The sequence below is a fragment of the Cucurbita pepo genome, chromosome 3, assembly GCF_057944985.1.
Source record: "Cucurbita pepo subsp. pepo isolate OVF chromosome 3, ASM5794498v1, whole genome shotgun sequence".
In the NCBI taxonomy this organism is placed as follows: domain Eukaryota; kingdom Viridiplantae; phylum Streptophyta; class Magnoliopsida; order Cucurbitales; family Cucurbitaceae; genus Cucurbita; species Cucurbita pepo.
In genome coordinates this window covers 16,799,784-16,822,877 of record NC_141800.1, presented here as the reverse complement: position 1 = coordinate 16,822,877, position 23,094 = coordinate 16,799,784, and the positions used below count along the sequence as shown (strand labels likewise).

The 23,094-nt window shown below is 37.7% G+C and overlaps 8 protein-coding genes and 1 long non-coding RNA gene across 9 annotated transcripts; 3 read left to right on the top strand and 6 right to left on the bottom strand.

Annotated features, from left to right (window-relative positions):
* Window positions 1–795: 795 nt before the first annotated feature.
* LOC111790138 (transcription factor bHLH104-like) lies at window positions 796–2,637 on the top strand. The gene is made up of 5 exons (XM_023670969.2): window positions 796–1,037; window positions 1,179–1,250; window positions 1,654–1,731; window positions 1,986–2,148; window positions 2,233–2,637. The coding sequence occupies exons 1-5, from the start codon at window positions 922–924 to the stop codon at window positions 2,479–2,481; spliced, it is 678 nt and encodes a 225-aa protein (XP_023526737.1). The 5' UTR covers window positions 796–921; the 3' UTR covers window positions 2,482–2,637.
* Window positions 2,638–3,088: 451 nt separating this feature from the next.
* LOC111790140 (CASP-like protein 5B3) lies at window positions 3,089–4,635 on the bottom strand. The gene is made up of 3 exons (XM_023670972.2): window positions 4,121–4,635; window positions 3,445–3,577; window positions 3,089–3,374 (listed from the first exon to the last, which is right to left on the bottom strand). Exons 1-3 carry the CDS (start codon window positions 4,249–4,251, stop codon window positions 3,180–3,182), a joined length of 459 nt encoding a protein of 152 aa, XP_023526740.1. The 5' UTR covers window positions 4,252–4,635; the 3' UTR covers window positions 3,089–3,179.
* A 226-nt stretch (window positions 4,636–4,861) lies between these two features.
* On the bottom strand, window positions 4,862–6,455 carry LOC111790136 (1-aminocyclopropane-1-carboxylate oxidase homolog 1-like). The gene is made up of 3 exons (XM_023670967.2): window positions 5,751–6,455; window positions 5,368–5,689; window positions 4,862–5,275 (listed from the first exon to the last, which is right to left on the bottom strand). Exons 1-3 carry the CDS (start codon window positions 6,311–6,313, stop codon window positions 5,012–5,014), a joined length of 1,149 nt encoding a protein of 382 aa, XP_023526735.2. The 5' UTR covers window positions 6,314–6,455; the 3' UTR covers window positions 4,862–5,011.
* A 678-nt stretch (window positions 6,456–7,133) lies between these two features.
* On the bottom strand, window positions 7,134–8,577 carry LOC111790137 (1-aminocyclopropane-1-carboxylate oxidase homolog 1). The gene is made up of 3 exons (XM_023670968.2): window positions 8,033–8,577; window positions 7,640–7,961; window positions 7,134–7,567 (listed from the first exon to the last, which is right to left on the bottom strand). Exons 1-3 carry the CDS (start codon window positions 8,572–8,574, stop codon window positions 7,304–7,306), a joined length of 1,128 nt encoding a protein of 375 aa, XP_023526736.2. The 5' UTR covers window positions 8,575–8,577; the 3' UTR covers window positions 7,134–7,303.
* Window positions 8,578–9,175: 598 nt separating this feature from the next.
* LOC111790139 (uncharacterized) lies at window positions 9,176–11,532 on the top strand. Its single transcript, XM_023670971.2, has 5 exons — window positions 9,176–9,346; window positions 10,589–10,703; window positions 10,788–10,877; window positions 10,979–11,080; window positions 11,177–11,532. The coding sequence occupies exons 1-5, from the start codon at window positions 9,279–9,281 to the stop codon at window positions 11,276–11,278; spliced, it is 477 nt and encodes a 158-aa protein (XP_023526739.2). The 5' UTR covers window positions 9,176–9,278; the 3' UTR covers window positions 11,279–11,532.
* Window positions 11,533–12,060: 528 nt separating this feature from the next.
* LOC111789924 (uncharacterized) lies at window positions 12,061–15,109 on the top strand. The gene is made up of 5 exons (XR_002814417.2): window positions 12,061–12,209; window positions 12,291–12,363; window positions 12,503–13,689; window positions 14,164–14,272; window positions 14,422–15,109. It is a non-coding gene; the product is annotated as an uncharacterized LOC111789924 (long non-coding RNA).
* A 285-nt stretch (window positions 15,110–15,394) lies between these two features.
* LOC111789923 (enoyl-CoA delta isomerase 2, peroxisomal) lies at window positions 15,395–16,421 on the bottom strand. The gene has a single exon (XM_023670648.2). The coding sequence runs from the start codon at window positions 16,285–16,287 to the stop codon at window positions 15,568–15,570; it is 720 nt and encodes a 239-aa protein (XP_023526416.2). The 5' UTR covers window positions 16,288–16,421; the 3' UTR covers window positions 15,395–15,567.
* A 521-nt stretch (window positions 16,422–16,942) lies between these two features.
* Window positions 16,943–17,893, bottom strand: LOC111789633 (enoyl-CoA delta isomerase 2, peroxisomal-like). The gene has a single exon (XM_023670266.2). It carries the CDS (start codon window positions 17,761–17,763, stop codon window positions 17,044–17,046), a length of 720 nt encoding a protein of 239 aa, XP_023526034.2. The 5' UTR covers window positions 17,764–17,893; the 3' UTR covers window positions 16,943–17,043.
* A 174-nt stretch (window positions 17,894–18,067) lies between these two features.
* LOC111789632 (enoyl-CoA delta isomerase 2, peroxisomal) lies at window positions 18,068–21,534 on the bottom strand. The gene is made up of 2 exons (XM_023670265.2): window positions 21,046–21,534; window positions 18,068–18,545 (listed from the first exon to the last, which is right to left on the bottom strand). The coding sequence occupies exons 1-2, from the start codon at window positions 21,448–21,450 to the stop codon at window positions 18,246–18,248; spliced, it is 705 nt and encodes a 234-aa protein (XP_023526033.2). The 5' UTR covers window positions 21,451–21,534; the 3' UTR covers window positions 18,068–18,245.
* Window positions 21,535–23,094: the final 1,560 nt, after the last annotated feature.

Below are 23,094 nucleotides of genomic sequence, written 5' to 3'. Positions count from 1 at the left end.
TAAACTATATTTTATTCACATTAAATCACATGGGGAAATGGTTGAGTTGGTACTTCCAATTCTAGCTGATCCTTGGAAAGTGATCACTTTATTTATGGCCCAAAGAACCAACTTCTTATCCATCCAAGTCAGATTTTTTTAAGGTTTTGATTCAATTTAGAACCATAAATTTAAATAATACGATTTAGAGATAATTGCGTTCATAAAATGCGAAGGGGTGACTTGTGAGATCACACATCATTAGTGGAGAGGGAAACGAAACATTTTTTACAAACGTGTGGAAACCGCTCTCTAGCGTATACTCACATCAGTTTGGGAGGACAACGAAACATTATTTATAAGGGGTATTTAATCCTCCCCCTAGCGTCTCCTCTAGCAACGCGTTTCAAAAAGAACATCTAAAGAAAATAATATCGACTAGTGGTAGACTCATATTATTACAAGATATGAAGGTGCTCAAATTTATGTTGTCAACCCTTCTCAATTATGGAAGGAAGTTTTTTGATTTAGTTTTTATTGTTTAAGAAGTAATGATTTAATCTTTTATATATTTGATATTTTTTAATTTATTTCTTTGTTAAAAGGTTGGGATGCGGTTGTACAATTTTGTGGTGGTGCTGTACGCAGCGGATCAACCAGGTGGAACAGACAATGATACCCAACCAGATAAACAAACGCGGCGGCGGTAAAATTTCGCTTTATTCGAGATTCCCTCTATCGAGGGGTCAATGTGCGGTACACGTGTTCCTTTATCACTGGCTCTTCCAATCCGCCATCATCTTTTTTCCATTTTTCGACTCCCTAATTTTCCATGGATTTATCAATCTCTTCGTTCCCATTTCCCGAAAGCTTTGATCGCGAAATGAGATTCAAGTTCGGATCAGAGTTGCGGTCGACGACGACGCTTTGATTCCAGATCAGATGGATCCATTAGAGGACTCGAGTTGTTGGGATTTTCTCGATTACTCCTTGTTCGTCGACGGCGACAATATCATTAACCCTTCGCTCGATCCTTTGTGGCCACCTAGTGATTCCAGGCAATATTTCAACACTAATTACTGCATTGCTCTCCTTCCTCTCCTCTTCTTCGATTTTGTTCTCTTTTTAACTACTCTCTGTTTCACGTGTTTGATTGAACGGGGCATTTCACGAATTTAGGGATTTCGTTTCGCTTGCAGGGATAGTTGCGCGCATACTGATGTTTCAGCCGGGCGTGTTGAATCTGAACAAAACGATCATTCGCGGAAGAGGTAGTTCTTTTGGTCTGCAGCGATACCAACTTCTTTCAGTTCTCCCTGTTTATGTTTCTATGCTTCTCAAAGACATGTTTTTCGAAAATCCATGACCTAGCGTTTTACTTTAGGTTTCAGTAAAATATTGCAAGTGAATTGTCAATGGCTTACTCATGAATTGGTGACCTTATCGTTGCTTATAGATTTGGAAACATCAATTTTAGCCAACTTGTTCTCTCTTTTTGTGGTTCTAGCCCTTTCAGTAGGAAATAGCTCGTATCTTGGGAAATAAACATAACCCATGGTTCACTTAATTTTAGCATCATTTGTTTTTCTTAGTCAATAAGCGATCTATTGTGAACTTTTTCCTTAATTTTTCACTTATATCTACCTGTAAGCTTTTCGCTTGAATAATTCTCAGGGCTCGAGATGGGTCGTGCGCTGGACCAACTTCAAAAGCTTGTCGTGAGAGGTTGCGGAGAGAGAGATTAAATGATAGGCAAGCATCTATAATCTTTCGTGTTTTTTTCATCCATTTTTATTGATGATTATGATGGGGAGACAAGCCTGATGGTATTTCTGTTCTGTGTATGAATATGCTTTGCCATCCAAAAGGGAATTCAAAATTAGAATCACTTGTTTGGATTTTGCACTTCTTGTGGGATATTAGGGGATGAGTTAATGCTTCTCTCAGTTGTTCGTAGGACATGCAGCAAAGTGTAAAGCTTTTGTTTTTGTTGGTAATTTGTGCAGGTTTCTAGATTTAAGTATTGCTTTAGAACCTGGTAGGCCTTCCAAAAATAATAAGCCGGCCATTCTTGATGATGCCATTAGAGTGTTAAACCAACTCAAGACAGAAGCCGAAGAGCTCAAACAAACTAATGAAAAGTTGCTAAAAGAAGTCGAGTGCTTAAAGGTTAGCTATCATTTCCACTTGCATGACATTGTCACAAATTGAAACAGATATTGACATAAATTGCTTGCATAAATTCTTCAACAGGCAGAGAAGAATGATCTTCGGAAAGAGAGAATGAATTTGAAGGAAGACAAAGAAAGAATCGAACGACAGTTGAAATCTATAGCCATCCCACCTCCAGGGCTTATCCCTGGTCATCCAGCTGCATATCATGCTGCTCCAGGTAAGATGGCTGTTTTTCCTGGTTATGGTTTGATCCCAATGTGGCAATATCTTCCTCCATCAGTACGCGATACATCTCAAGATCATGAGCTCAGGCCTCCTGCTGCCTAGTTCAATTATCCACCTTTAAACAATTAGAGTCTCTTTTTCTTTCATCCATCTATTTTTTGTTCACCAACATGTAAGTATTTCCCTCAATACTTCCCGATTTTTCTTGTAAACTATCAGTTGCAAAATGGAAGCACAATTTGCAAGGATTTCGTTTGATACTCTCTTTATATATTTCCAACCCAATGTCCATTATATTTATGATACTATTCTCAGTTCAATCCACACACTTATTTTCATTTGAATTTGTATAAGCTTTCCATCTCTATTGTTCTTCCGACTTCCTGCGGAAGTTCGATTATAGTTTGAAGCTATGCCTTCTCCTTTAATAACCTTATTTGCAGAGGCTCGAATTTGTGTAGTGGTAGAAGCATGAAGCTGTGAAGATGAACCTCATAGGATGTAAGCAAGGTAAGGATTGAACTTCTTGAAATGTCTATTCCTTTGCATTAAGTTATCCTGCACTTATCGTCTTGTGTATACCAGTTGAAAAATCGTTTAATTTGTAACAGTTTTACTTCACAAGTTGGTAAAGAAAAAAAGAAATTGACCATTCGAGATTTTATCTCATGAAGGGGAAGAACTTAAATGTTAAAAAAGAAGATTAAAATGGATCAAATGAGTAGGATTTGATAGTTCGAAATTGGAATCGATGAAATAAAAACTGTGCAACATTTGAAATTGAGTGTACAACAAACGGTTTAACTGGATGCCAATAGCCAGACCATGATAAGAGAAGAAGTGGCAACAGTTATCCAGCTGAGGAATGCAAAGGCGACAGAGAGTTGGTATTTTTGGCATTCCCCAATAAAACCACAGATGTTCAAGTCGTTGAAATACAGTATTGCTACCCCACTAGAAGAAGAGGCTGCTGCGAGTGTCAATGTTGCTGTAATCTGCAACATGACACATGAAACTTAGAGTTGTGCATAAAAAAGTCGGTGAAAAAGTTTAATGGAGACTTACCCAATCCCCGACGACGAAGAGGCTAATGAGCAGAGAGTTCTGGAGGGCTTTGTTTTTTACCAGTGCATAGGCATCGATTAATGCTAGCACAAAACTCCAGGTGATTTGCAACCCCAATGAAGCTATCAGGTAGCTGCACAAAGGATAAATGGTAAGAACATCGAACAAGAAGTATTCTTTATGTGAAATCCTATGTGTTTTGGAACATTGCAACAAGATGGACTGGTCTCAAGGCTATGGTGGGAGAAAATAGGTAATCTAAAAGAATATCCAATTAGAGAACTGCACATGTTTTCATCTCCATTTTTCTTGACTGATTTTCAATGCTCTATGCAGATGGATACTTTTGGTCATTGTCAGCAATCAACAGGAACCCCAAATCTTGAACTTTGATCATCCAAATTGTCGAAAGATAGTCATTTTCAGTACTTGTGGCAAGGAAAGGTACAATGAAACATCTATATGATATGAAATTGCTACAGTTTGAGCCTTTTAAACAGCTCGTGGTGCAAATAATAAACAACCAGTTTGCTTTATCACAGGGGATGGTTCAAGGTTGACCGTAGTTTCATGGGTTGATTATAAGACTAAGATCGAACTAATTAGATGCATGGAGAATCATGAGATTGTATTCAAGTGAAACAGAGGAACTAAAAAGGGAGCAAAGAACACAAACCAAAAAGCTGTGAATTTGAAGAAGTAAGCAGTCGAAGCCATACAAGCAATCGAGACAGCAGCAAAAACAAACTGCAAAATCCTCAGAATTAGCCCCATCACAGTCCCAGGACTCCCTGGAAAATCCCTCATCTTCTTCTTTCCCAAATTCAGCAGAAACCTCCAATTCTCAAAATCCGATCCAGTGAATCACCCATCTTCTCATAACTATCGAAGAAACTCAAGAACGCCCTTCCACCATCGAGAAAATCAGAGTACCCCAAAACCAAAAAGTTGCGGCAAAGGAAATTACAAAGAAAGAGATCGAGGAGTTGAATCGATTTCGAAATTACAAAGAAATTGATGAGGGATTACCGGGACTCGAAAGTGGTTTTGCAGAAAGCTGATGAACATTCATGGCGTAGCGGCGTGTTGGGAAATCGTAAGATTGAATGAGCAAAAGGGGAATTGGAGAGGAAAAAAGAGAGGAAGGCCTTACATGGTTACGTGTCGCAGTTTAGCACTCGGGAATTGACTTCAGATTAAACAAATGGAAATTGCATCACAATCTTAAAGTCATTGGCATCTCACCCAGACGCCATTCAACTCCAAATTCAAATGAATTCAAGGATTAAAATAACTGATACAATTTTGGATGAACCTCTGTCGATGCCTTCGAGGTCTATCACAGGAATGCTCATTTGGGCTTCACCGGGAACAGGGGACTCGCCGAACTCAGGCAGCCGGTAAAATATTCATGAGATTTGGGATAAGAATCTGATACAATTTTATTATTGAAATTTAACGTAAAGTCATACAAAAGTATTACTATAAAGCGAAGTGGAACTGAAAGAAAATTATTACAACGGATGATATAAAGAACTGTTATGATCTTCGTCCATTTCCTTGCAATTTAAATCTCTGCTTGATTCAGCTTGTAATGCTTTAAAGTAGAAGTTCCAAGGCCGTCCGACCGGAACTGGATACTGAAGTCTCTGACGGTGGTTTCTCTGTATATTGCAGGATTTTCTTCCGATAACAATTCCTTGATGGGTCCATAAAGTTTGTTGCTTGGCAAAACAAGCGTCGAAAAAATGCCCGCCACTGATATTCTCGGACCCTCATGTTTCGACACAACCCTATGATTAACGCTTTTGAACCTGTCATTTGTTATTAGCTGCATCAAAAAATCCAATTTAATTAAAGGGTGTCCGACATAGTTTGGCGATCCATATGTGCGTCGAAACAGGGAGGATGCTGCAGACTTACCTGCATAAGATCTCCGATGTTGACGACTAACGCACCGGCGACAGGACACACGTCAATCCATTTGTTCTGATGACGAATCTGTAGGCCGCCGACGTGGTCTTGTAACAGCACTGTGATGAAGTCAGTGTCAGAGTGCTCGGATATGCCAATGGTCGATTTCGGCTGTGGGCATGCAGGGTAATAGTGGTATACAAATGCAAGCCCATCACTGCAGCCTATGTTGTTCAAGTAATTTGGGTTCAGACCGAGAGCCTCCGACAGCAATTCAAACAGTAATTTTCCAATCTCCATCACCCGTTTTGAGTAATCCACCAGAATATCTCTGCACAAAACAGAGGTTAGTAACAGAGTATTTTGTTTTGGTTCAAAATCAGCACATATACCTGCAAATTTCCGGCAAGTCCTGTGGATTGGGAGGGTTTGGAGCACTAGCATGGCTAAAGGTGTCCCTCCAATTGGTGGTCGCTGCAGAGTATAGATCGAAGTTACTATTGTAAACAAATGGCTTCATGAGGTCCCGTGTATAGAATTGTTTCTTCACTTCCGTGTCTTGTTCGTGAAATCTCCGAACAGATTCTCTCATTTCTTCAAGAACGCTTGCCGGAATTCCATGGTTAATCAACTGGAAAAAACCCAATTCCTCTGAAGCTTCACGGATTTGTTCAACAATGTCTTTGCGTTTGAGTGAATCTTTGGCGACGCCTTCGAGGTCTATCACTGGAATACGGATTTGGGTTTCGCCGGAGTCATCTTCCTCCAGTGGGTGGTAAAAGATACGGGGAATTTCGGTAATTCCGGCGTCGACTAAGCCTTTAACGCCGGCTTTAGTGTCGTCGAAAGCCTTGAGTTCAGTGGGTCGGTAGTAGTTTTCGTCGGCCTTGGATAACGGAGTGAGGTTGATTCCATCGACTCCGTTGATCCTAAGGCTGCGACCGTCATTGTCCATTCTCTTGGCTTCGACGGAACGGATTGAATTCAAATCAAAAGAACTGAATCTTTTCAAAATTGTGAAGTGCCTTGATCGGTGGTGGCAGCTGTTGCATATAAATGCAGAAGGGATACTGTTAATGATGGGAAGCTTCGTTCGAGGTTCTAGTTTTCTTCTGGTAATGAATTTTCCAATTTTGACTGAATGAGTGGATATGAATAACTCCTTTTCACTTGACTAAGAGGTGTCCGATTTGGATCATGCTTATACAAGTCAAGTTATTTATGGTTGGATATCTTTGATCATATGTATTCTCTATGACTTATGCCTGATTCAAATCCATTTTTAGTTATTTTCATCAGAATCATGTATATACCAACCATACCATGCCTAAAATATCTCTTTTAAAATGTCTCAAAATGAGATGGCTACTAATTTTTAATTCTTCTTACTGGATTATGCTATAAATGTTATGGTTGTTATTTATTCATTTTTAGGCTATAAAATTACTTTTCAGATTGCGCTTAGTTTTTCATTTTCTATCAGACGTGACTCGATACTCAATCACGGTTGAAATTGGCTTCAAAATTCGTTTTTCACACAACTGATTTGTTCACTAAGTTAGAACAAGTGCTACATAATTGTTGTCTCACGACTACGAGCTTATGTTGCTACCTCATTATTGATTCAAATATGCCAATCACTAAGTTTGTGGTTGTGGTTTTAAAAATGTTCAAGAAAAAATCAATCAAATATGCCAATCACTAAGTTTGTGGTTGTGGTTAAAAATGTTAAAGAAAAAATCAAATCAAAATTGTTACTTAAACGGCTCATCTATTTTCTTTTTATAATATCAAGCTAAGTCTTAATTTATTCATATTCAGCTTACAATCTTACATCGACGGTGTGTCATCGGAACAAGCTTCGATTTAGTTTTTGAGCTACAGAGATTTACGATTACGATTATGATTACGATTAGGAGTTCAATCAACCAGAGAACACCCAGAATTAAGCATCTGCTTCACTCAGCTTGAAATGCTGCAAAGTAGAAGTTCCAAGGCCAACTGAACGAAACTGGATACTAAAGTCTCTGACAGTGGTTTCTCTGTATATTGCAGGATTATCTTCACTCAACAACTCCTTGATGGGTCCATACAATTTCGAGTTTGGAAAAGAAAGCGTCGAAAAGACTCCAGCCACTGACACTCGCGGCCCCTCCTTGTTTGCAAGAACCCTGTGCTTCACGCTTTTGAATTTGTCATTCGTTATTAGCTGCACTCAAACCCCAATTGAATTAGAGGGCACATAATTATTAGCTGCATTCTTTTTTTTGCATAAACTTACCTGCATAAGATCTCCGATGTTCACGACTAAAGCTCCGTCGACCGGGGGCACGTCGACCCACTTGTTCTCATACCGAATCTGTAGGCCGCCGATGTGGTCTTGCAATAGCACAGTGATGAAGTCATTGTCAGTGTGCTCCGATGTGCCGATGGCCAAATTCGGCTGTGGGCATGGTGGGTAATAGTGGCATACAAGTGCAAGCCCTTCGTTGCAGTCTATATCGTTCAAATAATTTGGGTTCAGGCCCAGAGCTTCCGACAGCAATTCAAACAGTAATTTCCCAACCTCCATCACTCGTTTCGAGTAATCCACTAGAATATCCCTGCAAATTTCAAACAGAGCTTCATTGGTTAGTAAAAGGTTTTAAAAAACCAAAATTATCACCACAGTTACCTGCAAATTTCCGGCAGGCTTGCCGGATTGTGGAGATTTGGGGCACTTATATACCCAAATGTATCCCTCCAATTGGTGGTCGTAGCAGAGTACAGATCGAAATTACTGTTGTAAATCAAAGGCATCGTGAGGTCACGAGTGTAATATTGTTTCCTTGATCCTGTTTCTTGTTCGTTAAATCTCCGAACTGCATCTTTCATCTCTTCAAGAACGTCCACCGGAATCCCATGGTTAATCAACTGGAAAAAACCCAATTTCTCTGAAGCTTCTCTGACTCTGTCGACGGTGGATTTGTCGATAAGGTCGAGGTCAATCACTGGTATATGGATTTGGGTTTCGCTGGAAACATCATCGGAGTTAAAATCCTCCGGTGGGCTGTAAAAGATACGTGGAATTTCGGTGATTCCGGCGTCGACTAAGCCTTTGACGCCGGCTTTCGTGTCGTCGAAAGCTTTAAGGTCAGTGGGTCTGTGGTAGTTTTCGTCGGCTTTGGATACCGGAGTGAGGCTGAATCCGTTGACTGTTGAGGCTGCGACCGCCATAGCCGATCTCTGGGCTTGAATCGAAGGAACGCCTTAAGTGGTTAAAGTAATTTAGGTCTTTAACGTTGATAAAATAGTCCATTTATCATATTTTAATTAATCCACTTGAATATAAGGATAAGAAATTAATTTTATTTTTTCCTAAGCATGACCAAGGTTGTCGTAGAATAATGCATTTAGGATTAGAATAATGTAAATAAGCACGTGGGTTAATTTTTATATTATATGCTTCGCTCGAAATTAGATAATATTGTCCCAAAATTCAAAATTTTATCTTTTTAAAAACCTAATGGCAATAAAGTCAATACATTTATTATTATATTATTAAAGTCAATCCTTTGCCATTTTGCTTTAAAAAAAAAAAAAACTTATTAAAAGAAATAAAAATATAATAGGAGAAAATAGAAGAGAGGGGGATAGGTATTACCATTTTCATACATATATTAAAAAATAAAAATGTTTTTTTTTTTTAAAAGGTTTATTATGGTAACTTTTAGGGGCTAATATTTGACTTATAAATTAATGGTAAAAATATTTTTAAATTTAATCAAATTGAGAGTATTTTCGCTCTAATTTAACCTTTTAAATTTGAATTTGACAGCTTGAAATGTCGTTTCTGCCCATTTATAAGGAACTGTGAGCAATTTCATCGTCCAGCCGGAGGCGAAGAAGTTGCCGATCCACAACAGGGTGAATTGAGAAACATGAGGTTCTTCTCCTTCCTTGGACGTGTCCTCTTTGCTTCCATCTTCATTCTCTCCGCCTGGCAGATGTAAGTTATTCTATTTCTCTATGGTTATCTCATATTCATCTCTCAATCTTCTGATTCATTGGACGTTTAATTAATCCATTCAATCCATATGTATCTTCCGCTTCGAGTCTTCTATCGTTCTAGGGTTTTGTTGCTTGCATTCCCGAATTTTTTGTTTTCTCGTTACTGTTTGTAAATGCGTGATGATTGTGTTGCTGTTGTGTTCTGTTATGGAATTCTGTCTGGCTGAACTTTCTACATATATCTTACGCGCAAGTACTTCAAATGGCCGAGGTTTATTAGGGCACCATCCACTATCCTTTGTTTCGTAGTTTGCGATGGGTTGATGTTTATGAATAATTCCTACATTGTTCGTTTCTCATTTTCATAGAGATTACGGACCATTATATATCTGAAATTTACATTTTCTGGCTTTGGATGAGACTGGAGGACTGAATTAAACCGATTTCATGAGAAGCCATCAGTTTTATTTAATTCCAGGCGTTGGTTAGGATATGAAGAATATAATTACAGGTACATTTATTTCTGTAGGAGATAAAGCTTTGGTTTTATCCTTTTAAACTTGAATCAACTATGTTAAATGAGGGGATAGAAGACAAATTGCATTGAAGATCCCCAATTTTATTTCAATTCTATAGTAATAAACTTGACATTTGATATTGAGCAGAAATGTGGTAGAAATGAACTCCCTTTGAATACTGATTAACAGGGAGAAATTCAACCAACATGGATGGGATAATTCAATTGCCACTGATTGAATTAGCAGTCAATGAGAACCAATGCAACTAGTAAAGAGCTTAGAAAGAATAGGTTCAAGTCATAGTAATCATCACTTAAGTTGAATATTCTATGAATTTTCTTTGCACCGAACCTAATAAGGTTAGGCAGTTGTCTATGAGAGTAGTCGAGGTCTGGTTCAAATACTAACGATATGAAAAAGAAAACAAGGGGAAATCCTGTTGTAAACTTTTCTGTGCAATTTTTCGTGCACATTAGATGTTTTTTTCTTCATCGAATCGTTGAACCAATTGGGTTCCGATCTGCCTTTTACCTCCATGTTCTTATATATAAATATTTTTCGCACTTTCAACAATTCGGTTTCTCATCTAAATGTCAAGGAAAGAGTTTGTCACTCTGTGTTTATAAAGTACATGTATGAATATCTCGAGCAATGCTTTGTTTACCGGATGCACAATTTTTGTGGAAACCATTTTAAAGACTTCACATACATCCATTGCTTAGGTTTAATGAGTTCGGCCATAATGGTGGGCCAGCAGCCGCGGAGTTGTCTCTAAAAGTAGCTGTTTTGAGGAGAAATTTATCATCCAAGCTGGGGGTAGCGATACCTGAGATTGATGTAAGACAATATTTTTCACCTTCAGTGTGGACAATATGAGTCTTCTGTAACTTTTCTTTTTCAAACTTTGATAATTTTCTGCAGGTCAGACACTTGGTTGCCATTTCTTTATCTCTTAAAGGGATTGGAGGCCTTCTGTTTGTTTTTGGCAGCAGAGTTGGAGCTTATCTCCTGGTATGGATTCACCATGTTCTTAATTTTAGCCTCAAGAATAAATTTGTTACTCTAAATTTATGCACATCTTTGAAGACTTCTCTTATTGCCTTCTCTTTCAGCTTCTGCAATTGGCTATTATCACACCGGTTCTGTATGATTTCTTCAACTATAGCCCTCAGAAACCTATCTTCGATATCCTGTTGTTTAGTGATTTCTTGCAGGTTTGTCCATATTCTTTGTAACTTGTTTTTCCCCATATGGGTTCATATCATTCATCTTAATTTACTAAACCTTATGGAATCTTATTTTCTTTGCAGCACATTGCACTTTTTGGTGCTCTGATTTTCTTCTTAGGGATGAAGACCACAGGTCCAAGGAAGCACTCGAAGAAGAAGACATCTAAAACTAAAACATATTAGATTTGTTGAAGAAGCAACAGTTTGGCGATCGGATTAATTTGCTCTGGCATTCAGTTCTTAGGTATACACATAGTTTCACCATTGGAACAAACAAGTTTTCTACTCTCTTGTAGTTCGGTAGTTTTCTTTTTCTCGAATTACTTTGCTTCATTGTTTGTCTTCTGATGAGTTATTATTCAATTTGAGCGGTGGCATACAGGTCCTTGTAGTTTTGCGCCTGTGCTCGAGAGAAAAGAAAGATACCATTTTTCATAGACTTTCTTTCATTTTTTAACGAAGAATCGAATCATCAACTTAGTAATAGTATTAGTATAGTGTGAATTGGTTTGAGTCTGAATTCGTATTAATAATCCAGTTAAAAGCATCCATAACTTTTTTAAAATTTTAAATCCAAATCTTCATCATTTTTTTTGAAATAAAAAAGAAAACTCTGCCCTTTACGCATTAATTTTAATTCCACCTAGTTAAATTCTTAGTTTGAAATTAAATTAATTAATATCACTTTTTTGAGAAACTAAGAATGATCTAAACACTAGCCAATACAAGAAATATGAAACTTATATATTAAATAGCAAAAATTATAATTTCACCGTTGAGATATATACCCTTAATTAAGGAGTTACTACGGAAATCTAATACAAAGGGAAGAAGATTTTTTTTTTTTTTTTTTTTTTTTTTAAGATATATGTCTCATCGATTAAATTGATTTTTATTTTTTTTAATTAGATAGAAATATATATATATTAAATTAAATTGATTAATTCTTATATATATAAGGATTAATTCTTTTAACCCTGGTATATATTAAAAAGATGAAAAAGAAATCTGGAACTGGTTACGGCGTTAACGGCGGGTCACCGGACGTTATAAATTAGCGCCAATTTGAGGTGTGCCACCTGCAGACTGCAGCAAGACGAACGCCTTCGCCATGGTAAGGGCAAAGAGCTGAGCTCTGTATTTTCATCTTCATTTCGACCCTTTTTGAACTGTTTGTTTGGATTTCCACCGACAGGATTACCTGAAATCAGTTGTGCCTTCACAACTTATTTCCGATCGAGGTTCTAATTTGGTAGTCATAAACCCAGGTACCGTAAATTCGTCTCTCTCGTACATATTTGTTTTCTGCCTCTGCTTCTCCTTCTCATCCTCGCAAATTCCAAATTTTCACTGAGCTAATCATATTTTGTACGCTCTAATTATTACGGTATTTCTTTGGGTGTAAAGGATCTGCAAATATTAGGATTGGCCTTGCATTGCAGGATGCTCCTTTTAATGTTCCTCATTGCATTGCTCGTTGTACCAATCAAGTGCTCAAAAGAAATGTTCAAGATCAGGTTTAGAATTCGTGTTAAGACGTCTACAACATTAACCGAAATTGTTATCTGCACTCAGTGGTAATGAAGTTGATTAAGATCTGTTGCTTATTTTATTGCAGTAATGAACTCTATCTGGCTGCATTTTATTTGCAACTTGAAAACACATTCTTGGTTTTCTCTTATACTCTAAGAAGGGCTAGGATTCACTGAAGTGAAGTTTTTCATTCAACTGAATGGAAACAAATACTTTATAGAGATATGAAACAGGTAAATATGTCTGATACACAACGTGTGGTAGAAGATAGCATTCATGTTGCATTTCTTGAGCATATAGCATTCTAGTTTGAAGGATTAAAAGAAACGTGTAATAAACTATTCTGTGCTCCTTTAGATCAACTAAATTGCAAGAGGAAGTAGAAGCATACGTTAACTATATCATTTTTTTTTTCTTGTATAATATAATTAGGAGACCATTTTAGTTCACTTTTTGAATCTCACTTATCGTCTATTCATGTGCTGTTCTTTTGTGTCATACTTTTGAAGCAAGCAGAGTAGCAAACTGGTAAGTGGTTTTTTGGACTGATGGAGCAGTAGCTCTATGTACTTGACAATCAAATTATCTGTTTATTTAAAGAGACTATCTAGAATGCCTTTGAGTTTACCAAACGTTATTAACCATCTCATTGGAATTTTTCTTACAAGAAGATAAACTACTTCACTTTTTCAATCCACAATCCGAAATTTCCTTGCAGGGCATGCAATTTTTAACATCATTGGTTCTTGTATCCATATTCTATTTCGTCTATTACCAAAAAAAAAAAAAAAAAAAAAAAGTTCTAATTTGTATCATTCAAAACAACTTCTAAAATTTAGCTATACTGCTAGCCCCCTGGATGGTTACTAATAGTTCTCAAAAAGAAGCATGAGGATTAATTAAATGCAACTCAATGGAAAACAATGGGTTTATTCCTTCTGCTGCGAATGGTCTGCAGATGGGACGAGCTGACGGACATAATATGCATAATGGCAAGAAGGATACTGTATTTACTTGGACTGACGTACATGAGAGGGACCCTACTTCATCAGTGGCTGTGGGTAATAATCATTTAGTTCTTTCTGTGCCTTTTCAAATACCATTAGCAAGCATGGAAGTGTTTAGGACGTGTCTTGCACTTCTTATATCCTGAAATTTTGATAAAACCCTGAGGCATGAGGCAAAAAATAAATCTTCAATCTTCTTCATAAAACTAAAATAAATTTTGAAATTTGAAATTACTCTTCATGGGTATTGTGTGTTGCACTAGTCCTCTAATGACAAAATATAATTTGACATGTTGTGTGTGTTCTTTCCACTGTTTGTATAAGTCTACATATTCTTTATTGTCATCAGATCTTTAACATGCATTACAAGATAGATCTGTTGCATGTATCTGGCTTTTCTTTTAAAATTCTTCTTTCTGAGTACATGCAGATACTCTGCGTTTTTGCCCTCGCCACCATTGATTCAATAATGTATTTTGATAGCACATCATGTGTTGTTCTGTTATATCCATAAGTTGTTTTTTGCAGAAAGTTCAAGCCCCAAGGATGTGAACCATGAGTCTTTGGACCAGCATTGTGGATACTGATTCCAAAGAGCTTAGTTCTAGTGTAATCAAATATAGACAGTTTATTTGCGGTGAGGATTCTCTTAAAATATCACACAGTGAGCCATATTGCCTGCACCGCCCTATTCGCAGGGGTCATTTGAATATCTCACAACATTACTCTACATTTGACAGCCGTGGAACATTACTTTATTTTGAAGTTTTATCTGGTACATTTCAGGTACTTGAGAACTTGCATGCTATTTGGGACTGGATTTTGATAGAAACTCTGCATATCCCCCATAGTGAAAGAAACTTGTATTCTGCTATTCTGGTGGTCTCAGAAACATGTGACAACCGAGGTACATCTTAGACCCCTTTTCACATCTACTATTTTTCTGTTTTATCATTTTGTGAATCTTGCTTGAATAATCAAGACATCATAAAAACAAGTGAAATGAGTTATTTAGCTCCAAGGGGTGGCCTGTTGGGTAAGGCCCACGGTCTCCTTTGCCTAGAGGTCACGTTTTGATTCTTTTTGTGAGCTTAATAAGAAAATTCCTTGATGTCTCCAAAGCTTGGGCCTTGATGCGAGCACTGACATTATTAATAAAAAAGAAGTGAAATTAATAAAAAAGCTTCCCTTGTCTTTACATATTTTTCACCCCCGGCCTTTATTTCCCATCAAAATCAATGGCAAATAGTTCATGCTGATTCCCACATTTCTGGGAATAGATAATAGACCTTTGTCCCTTAACGTTCCCTCGGCTTTATCATCTCTCTTCCTTGAGCTTGAGCCTCTACCTTCAAATCATTTCCTCTTTGGCTCCGTCCTTTACTTTCAACATTGGCTTTCCTCGGGCCTTTATGTGATATGTAGGCTTTATATGTTGCTGCTTTAATCCTTCTTCTAGCTTATACCATTATCCATCCAGGGACTCCAGATATTTGTTCTTCTTTTAATCCTTTAAAAGGGTTTTGGAAAGTCAATGTTTCCAAGAAGGTCAAGTTCTTTGCATGACATGTCCTACATGGGGGCATTTAACAATACTTCTGATCGGATGCAGAGGCACTCTTTCTTCATTTTGTGGCCGCAGCGGTGTGTTCTTTGATTAAAAGAAACAATTTTCCAAGCCCTTGCAATATCTTTGGTGAATATTGAACTTTGCTAGAATGGGGAAGACTGCATTTTTTTTATAAGACACATAGGTATGTATTAGAACAAAAAAGACACAGGTTTTGATTCCATATTATAGATGGGAATTTGTTTCTTGGATACATGACGCAACTGAGATTCCAATTTCTGTCAGCCAATTGTATTGATGAGATCCAAAACGATACAGATGGCATCGGGAACTTATATTCATACTATATTTACTTTCAGTTTTCATAGTTTAGAAATGGATATGGCCTTCCCCCGTAACCCAAGCACCTCAGACACCTCAGGATACACACTCTTCCTGATCTCAGCATACACTTCTCCGTCCCACTTTCTTGCCGCCAGCTGCTCCCCAAGCTGCACTGCAGCGTTGAAGACGCCGTCCTCGCCGTGGTGCGTCGATTCCACAACGCCCATTCTGACCGCCGCTTCACCTCTCACTTTCATCCCCCTCAGAATCAGGTCTCGCGTAGCCAAACTGGAACCCATCTTGGACTTAAACAGTGCCGTGAAGTAGTCCGGCAGTGTAAGACCCAGATCCAACTCACGCATGTATAGTACGCCCCGATCGCTCCTCATAATCAAATAGTCGTGGCTGAGCGCCAATGCAAAACCAGCGGCAGCGGCGTGTCCTGCGATGGCAGCAATGGTTGGCATAGGAAGGGAAAGGAGTTGGGCTACGAGGGGCTTGAAGATCTGGATTATGTGGCTTAAGCGGTCACGGGCACCAGAAATGGAGCCGGCCGCAAGAGCCCAGGGGAGATCGAAGCCGTTTGAGAAGAATTTGCCATGGGAAGTTGTGATGAGAACTGAACCAGGGGTGGCTTGTGCCTTAACCTGTGAAAGGGCTTTAAGAAGGGAGTTGATTAAGGATGGGCCGAGGCGGTGATCGTCGTCGCCGGTCAGAGTTAGGATGAAGAAATTGCCTCGCTTCTCAACTGTGCACATTTTCCACTGCTAAATTAATTGGCCTCCACTCTTGACTCAACTCAACTCAAAATCTTCCTCAATTTATCTTCCACTTTAATGCATGTGACAAAATATCTTTAGTCCATTCATCATCAAGAAAAAGTAGCTTTTTGCCCAAAAAAAAAAAAAAAAAAAAAAAAAACCCTCAAATACTATACTATACAAATTTGGTTCATTTTAATCTTCCTATTATCAAAATTTTGATCCCTATTTACAAAAATGTTGAATTTTTGTTCGTACATAGGGATAACTAGAGTAAAATTGAAGGTTCAAATTTGCATATTTTATGGTGCTAAAAAGTGGTAAATAAATCTATTCACGTGATGTGATGTTAGGCAGGTAGCCCAAGCCTAATCATGTGCTTTAAATGAGTATGTGGATTAATGTTAAACGTTCAATTATATAAACTCATTGGTTTCAACTGCTATCAATAGACATGCTTAAGGCTATGGTGATTGCATACTAAAAAAAGAATTCAAACTTCAGGCCGAACAAATAGACACCAATAGGACCGGCAACATCGCTATTTTCACAGACGGTTGCCGGCTGTTGGCGTCCCGATGAACAATTATCCGGTCATCCCTCAATGTAAATTCTTCATCACAGCTTTCAGATTACGAGAAAACACAATGGATTTAAAAATAAAGACGGCACAGGAAATTTATTACTAATCATGAAATTCGCATCATAAATTAGCACAATTGCCAATTGAGATGAACAATTACTTTCCGATTCTCAGAGCTTAGAAATCGAGAAGACCTTTTCCGGCAATCCAAGCAGCCGAGAGATCTCAGGGTGAAGACTTTTCCTGATTTCCGCGTAGGGTTCACCGTTCCAGTTTCTCTCCGCCAACTGTTCCCCGAGCCTTACGGCAGCCTTCATGACGCCGTCCGCGCCTTCATGCGCCGATTCGACGATCCCCATCCTTACCGCCGGTTCGCCTTTCACTTTCATTCCCGTCAGTAACACATCGCGGCGGACAGAGCTCGAGCCGATCTTCGATTTAAACAGCGCCGAGAAATAATCGGGCAGAGTTAGCCCTAGATCTACTTCACTCATGTACAGAACGCCTCGATCGCTCCGCATGATCAAATAATCGTGGCTGAGAGCTAATAAGAAGCCGGCCGCGGCGGCGTGACCGGCGATGGCGGCGATTGTGGGCATAGGGAAGGAAAGGAGTTCGGCGACAACGGGCTTGAAGATCTGGACCATGTGGTGGAGGCGTTCGGCAGCGGCAGAAACAGAGCCGGCAGCTTGAGCCCAGGAGAGATCGAAACCGTTAGAGAAGAATTTTCCATGGGAAGTAGTGATGAGAACGGAGCCTGAAGAGGCTTCAGACTTGACTTTGGAAAGAGCTTTGAGGATGGAGGCGATGTAGGAGGGGCTGAGGCGGTGCTCGTCATCGCCGGTGAGAGTTAGGATGAAGAGATTGCCCCGCTTCTCGACCGTGCACATCTTTGGAAGGTTGTTCTTCTAATCCTACCCTCTGCACTCAACCAAATATCACCACACTATTTATCTCCAAATCAAAAATAAAATAGCGTTCGGACTCATAGACTATTCAATCTTATCAACATTTTCTTCCAATTCAAAATTTTCCTTCAATTCATTATCACCACTAGACTACATAAATAGCATACCAAATATAAATATAAATTTTTTTTTCTCTAATAAATAATGTCCAAGATGTTAAAGCATATTAAATCATCATTAAGATCCTTCTCACCTAGTAAATCAAAAGTAAATCAAAAGGACAATCCTTCTCGCTTAATATTGAGTCACATATCATCATCATGTAAAATAGAATACTGTTACTCACGTCTCTCCAAACAAACCATTTAGATAAAATGATTTAGTAGAGTTATTAATTTATTTTGTGACGGGATCCACCAAAACGACGCATCGAATGCAACTACACTTCCCTTTACCTCGCCTGTTTACATCTTTGCATTCAATTCATTTAACAGCAAACACATTTCAGGATACAGACTCTTTCTAATTTCTGCGTATACTTCTCCATCCCACTTCCTCTTCGCCAACGTCTCCGCCATTGCCACCGCCGCATCCATCAGCGTCTCCTCGTCGTTGTACGCAGCGTCTGCAATTCCCAACTTTGTCGCTGTTTCACCGTTGATCTTCATCCCCGCCAGCAGCACGTCCCGCCGGACCGAAGCTGAACTGATCTTTGACCTCATCAACGCCGCAATGTAATCCGGGAAAGGTAACCCCATGTCAATCTTGTCAAGCATATGAACAAATTATAATGTCAATGTTTCATAGTCACTCGACTCTGAGTTTTACACATAGTTCATGGCACTATAAATAAATGGTGATTTGATTACAAGCTCACTGTTAAATTACTTTCAAATTTGTGGATGCATGCAATATCAAATCCTCAAAAAAGTCAAAATATTGAAGTGTTTAGTAGCTATTTTGTGAATATTGAGGATTCTATTTGTACATGTTCTCCAATTATGTTGGGTTGAGAGATTTTTTTAAACCAACACGATTGTTCAGGTTGGTTTGATTGGTAATCCAACCTAACTCGAAAATTTTCACCACTCAATCCTTTATTTTTGAGTTGGGTTTAGGTCGGAGCATTAAGCAGAGAAGTCCGACGACAAATACAGAGTGGAGAAGTCCGACAGAAGTGAAACAAAGTGTCGAGTGGAGAGAAAGTCAGCAACGAGGTCCGACGAAAAACATAGAGACAAATTTGAGCAGAGAAATGGGAACTGAGAAGAGAATCCAACAGAGAAATAGAGACAAGTGATATCGACGCTTGATGACACATAGAGACTAGACAAGAGTAAAAAGTCGAACAACGACACACGTAGAGAGCCAAGAGGAGTCAAATGACGAACGATCAAGACTAACGTTGTGATGTGAGTGTGTGAGACTGCGAATGCGAGAGCCGAGACTTCATTTCACTTACCCAGTCACCCTCGAGGACGAGGACGAACCCTCCATGAGACTGTGCGACAAAATTTCGAACTCATAGTCAAAGAGAAGAGAGAGAGACAGAGAGACAATCCACACAGAGATAGATAGTTAAAAGAAACAGTGTGCAAAGTGTAGCCACGCCAAGGTAGGGGTAGAAGCAGACGATGACTCATGGGCTTAGGCTGCGTAGGCGTGGGCCTATTTTATTTATTTTTCTAAGTTCTCAAGTTGGGTCGGGTTGATCCAATAATTTGAATTTTGAATTGAACAAACTCAATCCAAATTAGGTTTCAAAAAAACGAACCAACTCATATCCAAAATCCTTTTAAATCCAACCCAACCCTTCTCAAGTTACCAAGTTGGGTGTACACCCTAAGTTCAACCAACTTCCATTTTGCACGAGCCCTTTTAAAAACTATTTAGTGGGTTTGAATTTTGAATTAAAAATTTTAATAATTTTAATTATATTTAAAAATAGATAATTTTTTTAATTAAGAAAATAATGTATAATATAATAGATTATAAATGATATGATATTGTAAAACAATAATTTAATATTCAATTAATTTTTGTTAAATTAACAATAGAATAGCGCGAAACATTAATTATACACATTTTTAATAAAAGTGTGCCTAAGTTAATTAATAATAATTTATTTTCCACCTAATATTTGGTATACAATTATAACTAATTTTATGGGTTGTAAATATATTATTAAGCTCATTAATAAAATTTATAAATATACTATCAAACACGTCTATGAAATCATGAAATACAGTTTTATTTTTTTATTTATTAAATCCCTTAATTTCAAATTTTTATTTTTAAATTGTCTACCAAATGTCCAACCTTTTTGCTAAAATTATAAATATTTTAACTAATTAAATTATAAACATTTTTATGAACTTCAAACAAGTAATATTTTTATTTTGATTATTTAATGGATTTTTTCAAGTTCAAAAAGAGAAGTTATTTCAAACTTTTCAACTTTTATTTCTTATTTAATATTGATAAGCATATTTTAAAATTTTAGATGCATAAATCAAAATTTAGGAAAAATATTAATAGTTTATTAACTTATTAACTACAAAATACAAAATACAAAATTTACAAATATATTAGTGGCTATCTTATGATTTCAATAATAATTTATATAATATTAATGGTAATGTCCTTTTTTCTTTTTTCTTTTTTTCATTCTAATGCCAACCTAACACGATATTAGTGAATTTAATATGATATTAATGCCAATGTCCAACATGATAGCACTAGTTTAATATGATGTTAAATATCATATTAATGGTATTAAACATGATACTACTTTTTTAGTCGGTCAATAAAATTTTAAAATTTTAAAAATTAATTCGACTTTAAAAAACAAATTAAAATTTGATAAACTAAATTTATAATTTTAAAAATTTAGGAACCACCAATATTTATAATTTATTTTTTAATTGTGTCTTTAAATTTTGAAATTTTTTAATTATGTATTCGAAATTTAAATTTGGTCTAAAAAATTTTGAAATGTAAAATTATTTTATAAAATATATTGTCAATTAAAATAAATAATGGAAATTAACTAATAGTTGATGTGTCAAAATTATAAAGTGTATGTATATTACTTACGACTATTTAATTTGAAAATGTAATTTCAAGATTTTTAAAATAATTAATCAACTAATATACTTTTTTAAAAAAAATTGGATATGAAACATTTCAAATTTTAAAAGAATTAATAGTTAAATATAAAAATTTTAAATAAGAAGAAAAAAAAAAAGGCAAATAACCACTGACCTCGCTCATGTAGAGGAAACCTTTGTCGCGCCTCATCAGCAGGTAATCGTGGTAGAGAGCAAGAATGAAACCGGCGGCGGAGGCATGGCCGGAGACAGCGGCGATGGTGGGCATGGGGAGAGAGAGAAGAGCGGCGGCGACTTGCTTGAAGATGTGGACGAGGTGGAGTATGCGGTCTGTAGCGGCGGATTTGGAGGCGGCGGTTAGGGTCCAGGGAAGGTCGAAGCCGTTGGAGAAGAAGCGGCCATGGGAAGTGGTGAGGAGGACTGAACCGCGAGTGGCTTGGGACTTGACTTGGGCGAGAAGAGAGAGGAAGGAGGAAATGAAGGTGGGGCCGATCCAGTGCTCGTTGTCGCCGGTGAGGGTCAGGATGAAGACACTGCCACGCTTCTCTAGAGTGCACATGTCGTTTCATGCAAATGGTCTATTCAACTTTTTTGTTGTGTAAATAAATAACACCAAGGGAAGCGTTAAGGCCCAACCAATTCGACTATCAAATTTTTAATTTTGTCTAATCGATTCTTTAATGCATCGTATATTATACCATTTCATTTAACTTAGTCATGTCAATAGAATTTTCGAACAAAAAAAATATCGAGTGGGTTCAGTGAGACGAAAACACGAAGCGCCCAATTGGTCAAAAAAATTTGACGTTATAAAGAAACTGAGTCAAAGTTTATCAAAAGTCAAAAGTCAAATTTTGTAATGGACTTGACCACGTGGAGAGGACACCGTGGAGGAATGGATGCAACAAGTCCACGCTGCCCTCACTGACGAGGAAATTTGGACGGCGAGGATTGAAGAGGTCAAGATGCTTTTTTAGATGAACAGAACTTATTATTCATTTATATTACGTGGAAATTAGTGGTAAATATTATATTATTGCATCAGAAGATTAGAAGTCCAATGAGCATGGCCCTCATTTTGTGTAAAGTCAGCACCAAAAAAGTCTATTTTTTTAGACAGCGATTGGCCAACCATTCCCAATTAAAGCGCTAAATGTAGACCATACACGTGTTCATGATTGGTCACGTAAGTAATTAGTCCAGCATCACCGAATCCTACGTCTCCACGTGGAATATAGAGATTTCAGGTGTCCGGTAAACCAAACTCTTTTTTTAGGATTTTCAGAAACAGTCAATGACATGGCCAACTCAACCTTTGAATTTTGACCAATCTCTCTTAAGCCTTAAATCTCCGTACCTGAATCTGAGAAATCACTCACTCCTCTCTCTCTAAGCTTCTTCAACAATTGTGTTTACTTACCCACTCCGATCTTCAGACAAAAAAATGGCTGGTTCAGAGAGAAGAAACACCCCGCCGACACGGCTACAAAGCCAATCTCCGGCGTCCATTGTGATAAACCGAGCGTCAAATTGGAACGTGGCAATACCCTTGTTGACCCCTCTTGTATCAGCTTCACCTTGTGGTAATTCAAGCCAGGATGTGTTGTTGACGGCTGAGAATAAGGCGAGGGAAGAGACCAAAGGGCTAACCGTTACCAAGTGGCAACACCCGGCGTGTCCGTTGTAGGATGGATCACACCAAATGGGCACCCCCTTTGTGCCAGTTTGAATATATACATATATATACTTAATCCATGAAACAATGTGTATGTATAAAGGATTGAATTTTCCATTTTGTAATTGTTTGAAAATTGTGTGGGGGTGATTCCAACTTAATTCATATAATAAAGAAACGATAACGAATCACGCGAGAAACGAAGTCTAGTTATTAATAAACACACAAGCTTTTCAAATCTTATCCTCATTTTTTTAAATTCATATCAATTGGTCAACTTACTGTCACTTCTCCTTTTTGAAAAGAAATGATTTTTTTTTTTTTTTTTCTTCCTCTAAAAACAAAGATTCCATCCCCAGAACTTACTTTAACATTTTTGTATTAGGTAAATTGAGTTATGTAATATTTGGATATTGGAGTGAAAGTGGGTAAGAAATGGGCCAATAAAAGAGGAGGATAATGGGGGGAGGGAAGGCCCATTTATCTTGTTTCGAGAAGAACAGAAACAAAAACAAAAGTGGGTTGTCT

Excerpts from the sequence above, each read along its gene's own strand:
- LOC111790138 (XM_023670969.2), top strand. The coding sequence starts at position 922 with ATGGATCCATTAGAGGACTCGAGTTGTTGGGATTTTCTCGATTACTCC. Across the intron at positions 1,732-1,985 it reads AGAGAGAGATTAAATGATAG|GTTTCTAGATTTAAGTATTG; the intron begins GCAAGCATCTAT and ends TAATTTGTGCAG. Across the intron at positions 2,149-2,232 it reads AAGAAGTCGAGTGCTTAAAG|GCAGAGAAGAATGATCTTCG; the intron begins GTTAGCTATCAT and ends ATTCTTCAACAG.
- LOC111790140 (XM_023670972.2), bottom strand. The coding sequence starts at position 4,251 with ATGAGGGATTTTCCAGGGAGTCCTGGGACTGTGATGGGGCTAATTCTG. Across the intron at positions 3,578-4,120 it reads TTCAAATTCACAGCTTTTTG|CTACCTGATAGCTTCATTGG; the intron begins GTTTGTGTTCTT and ends TCCTTTGTGCAG. Across the intron at positions 3,375-3,444 it reads TCTTCGTCGTCGGGGATTGG|ATTACAGCAACATTGACACT; the intron begins GTAAGTCTCCAT and ends GTCATGTTGCAG.
- LOC111790136 (XM_023670967.2), bottom strand. The coding sequence starts at position 6,313 with ATGGACAATGACGGTCGCAGCCTTAGGATCAACGGAGTCGATGGAATC. Across the intron at positions 5,690-5,750 it reads GACTTGCCGGAAATTTGCAG|AGATATTCTGGTGGATTACT; the intron begins GTATATGTGCTG and ends TGTTTTGTGCAG. Across the intron at positions 5,276-5,367 it reads ACATCGGAGATCTTATGCAG|CTAATAACAAATGACAGGTT; the intron begins GTAAGTCTGCAG and ends TTTTTGATGCAG.
- LOC111790137 (XM_023670968.2), bottom strand. The coding sequence starts at position 8,574 with ATGGCGGTCGCAGCCTCAACAGTCAACGGATTCAGCCTCACTCCGGTA. Across the intron at positions 7,962-8,032 it reads AGCCTGCCGGAAATTTGCAG|GGATATTCTAGTGGATTACT; the intron begins GTAACTGTGGTG and ends TGAAATTTGCAG. Across the intron at positions 7,568-7,639 it reads ACATCGGAGATCTTATGCAG|CTAATAACGAATGACAAATT; the intron begins GTAAGTTTATGC and ends GTTTGAGTGCAG.
- LOC111790139 (XM_023670971.2), top strand. The coding sequence starts at position 9,279 with ATGAGGTTCTTCTCCTTCCTTGGACGTGTCCTCTTTGCTTCCATCTTC. Across the intron at positions 9,347-10,588 it reads ATTCTCTCCGCCTGGCAGAT|GTTTAATGAGTTCGGCCATA; the intron begins GTAAGTTATTCT and ends TCCATTGCTTAG. Across the intron at positions 10,704-10,787 it reads TAGCGATACCTGAGATTGAT|GTCAGACACTTGGTTGCCAT; the intron begins GTAAGACAATAT and ends AATTTTCTGCAG.
- LOC111789923 (XM_023670648.2), bottom strand. The coding sequence starts at position 16,287 with ATGTGCACAGTTGAGAAGCGAGGCAATTTCTTCATCCTAACTCTGACC.
- LOC111789633 (XM_023670266.2), bottom strand. The coding sequence starts at position 17,763 with ATGTGCACGGTCGAGAAGCGGGGCAATCTCTTCATCCTAACTCTCACC.
- LOC111789632 (XM_023670265.2), bottom strand. The coding sequence starts at position 21,450 with ATGTGCACTCTAGAGAAGCGTGGCAGTGTCTTCATCCTGACCCTCACC. Across the intron at positions 18,546-21,045 it reads GTTTCCTCTACATGAGCGAG|ATTGACATGGGGTTACCTTT; the intron begins GTCAGTGGTTAT and ends ATGCTTGACAAG.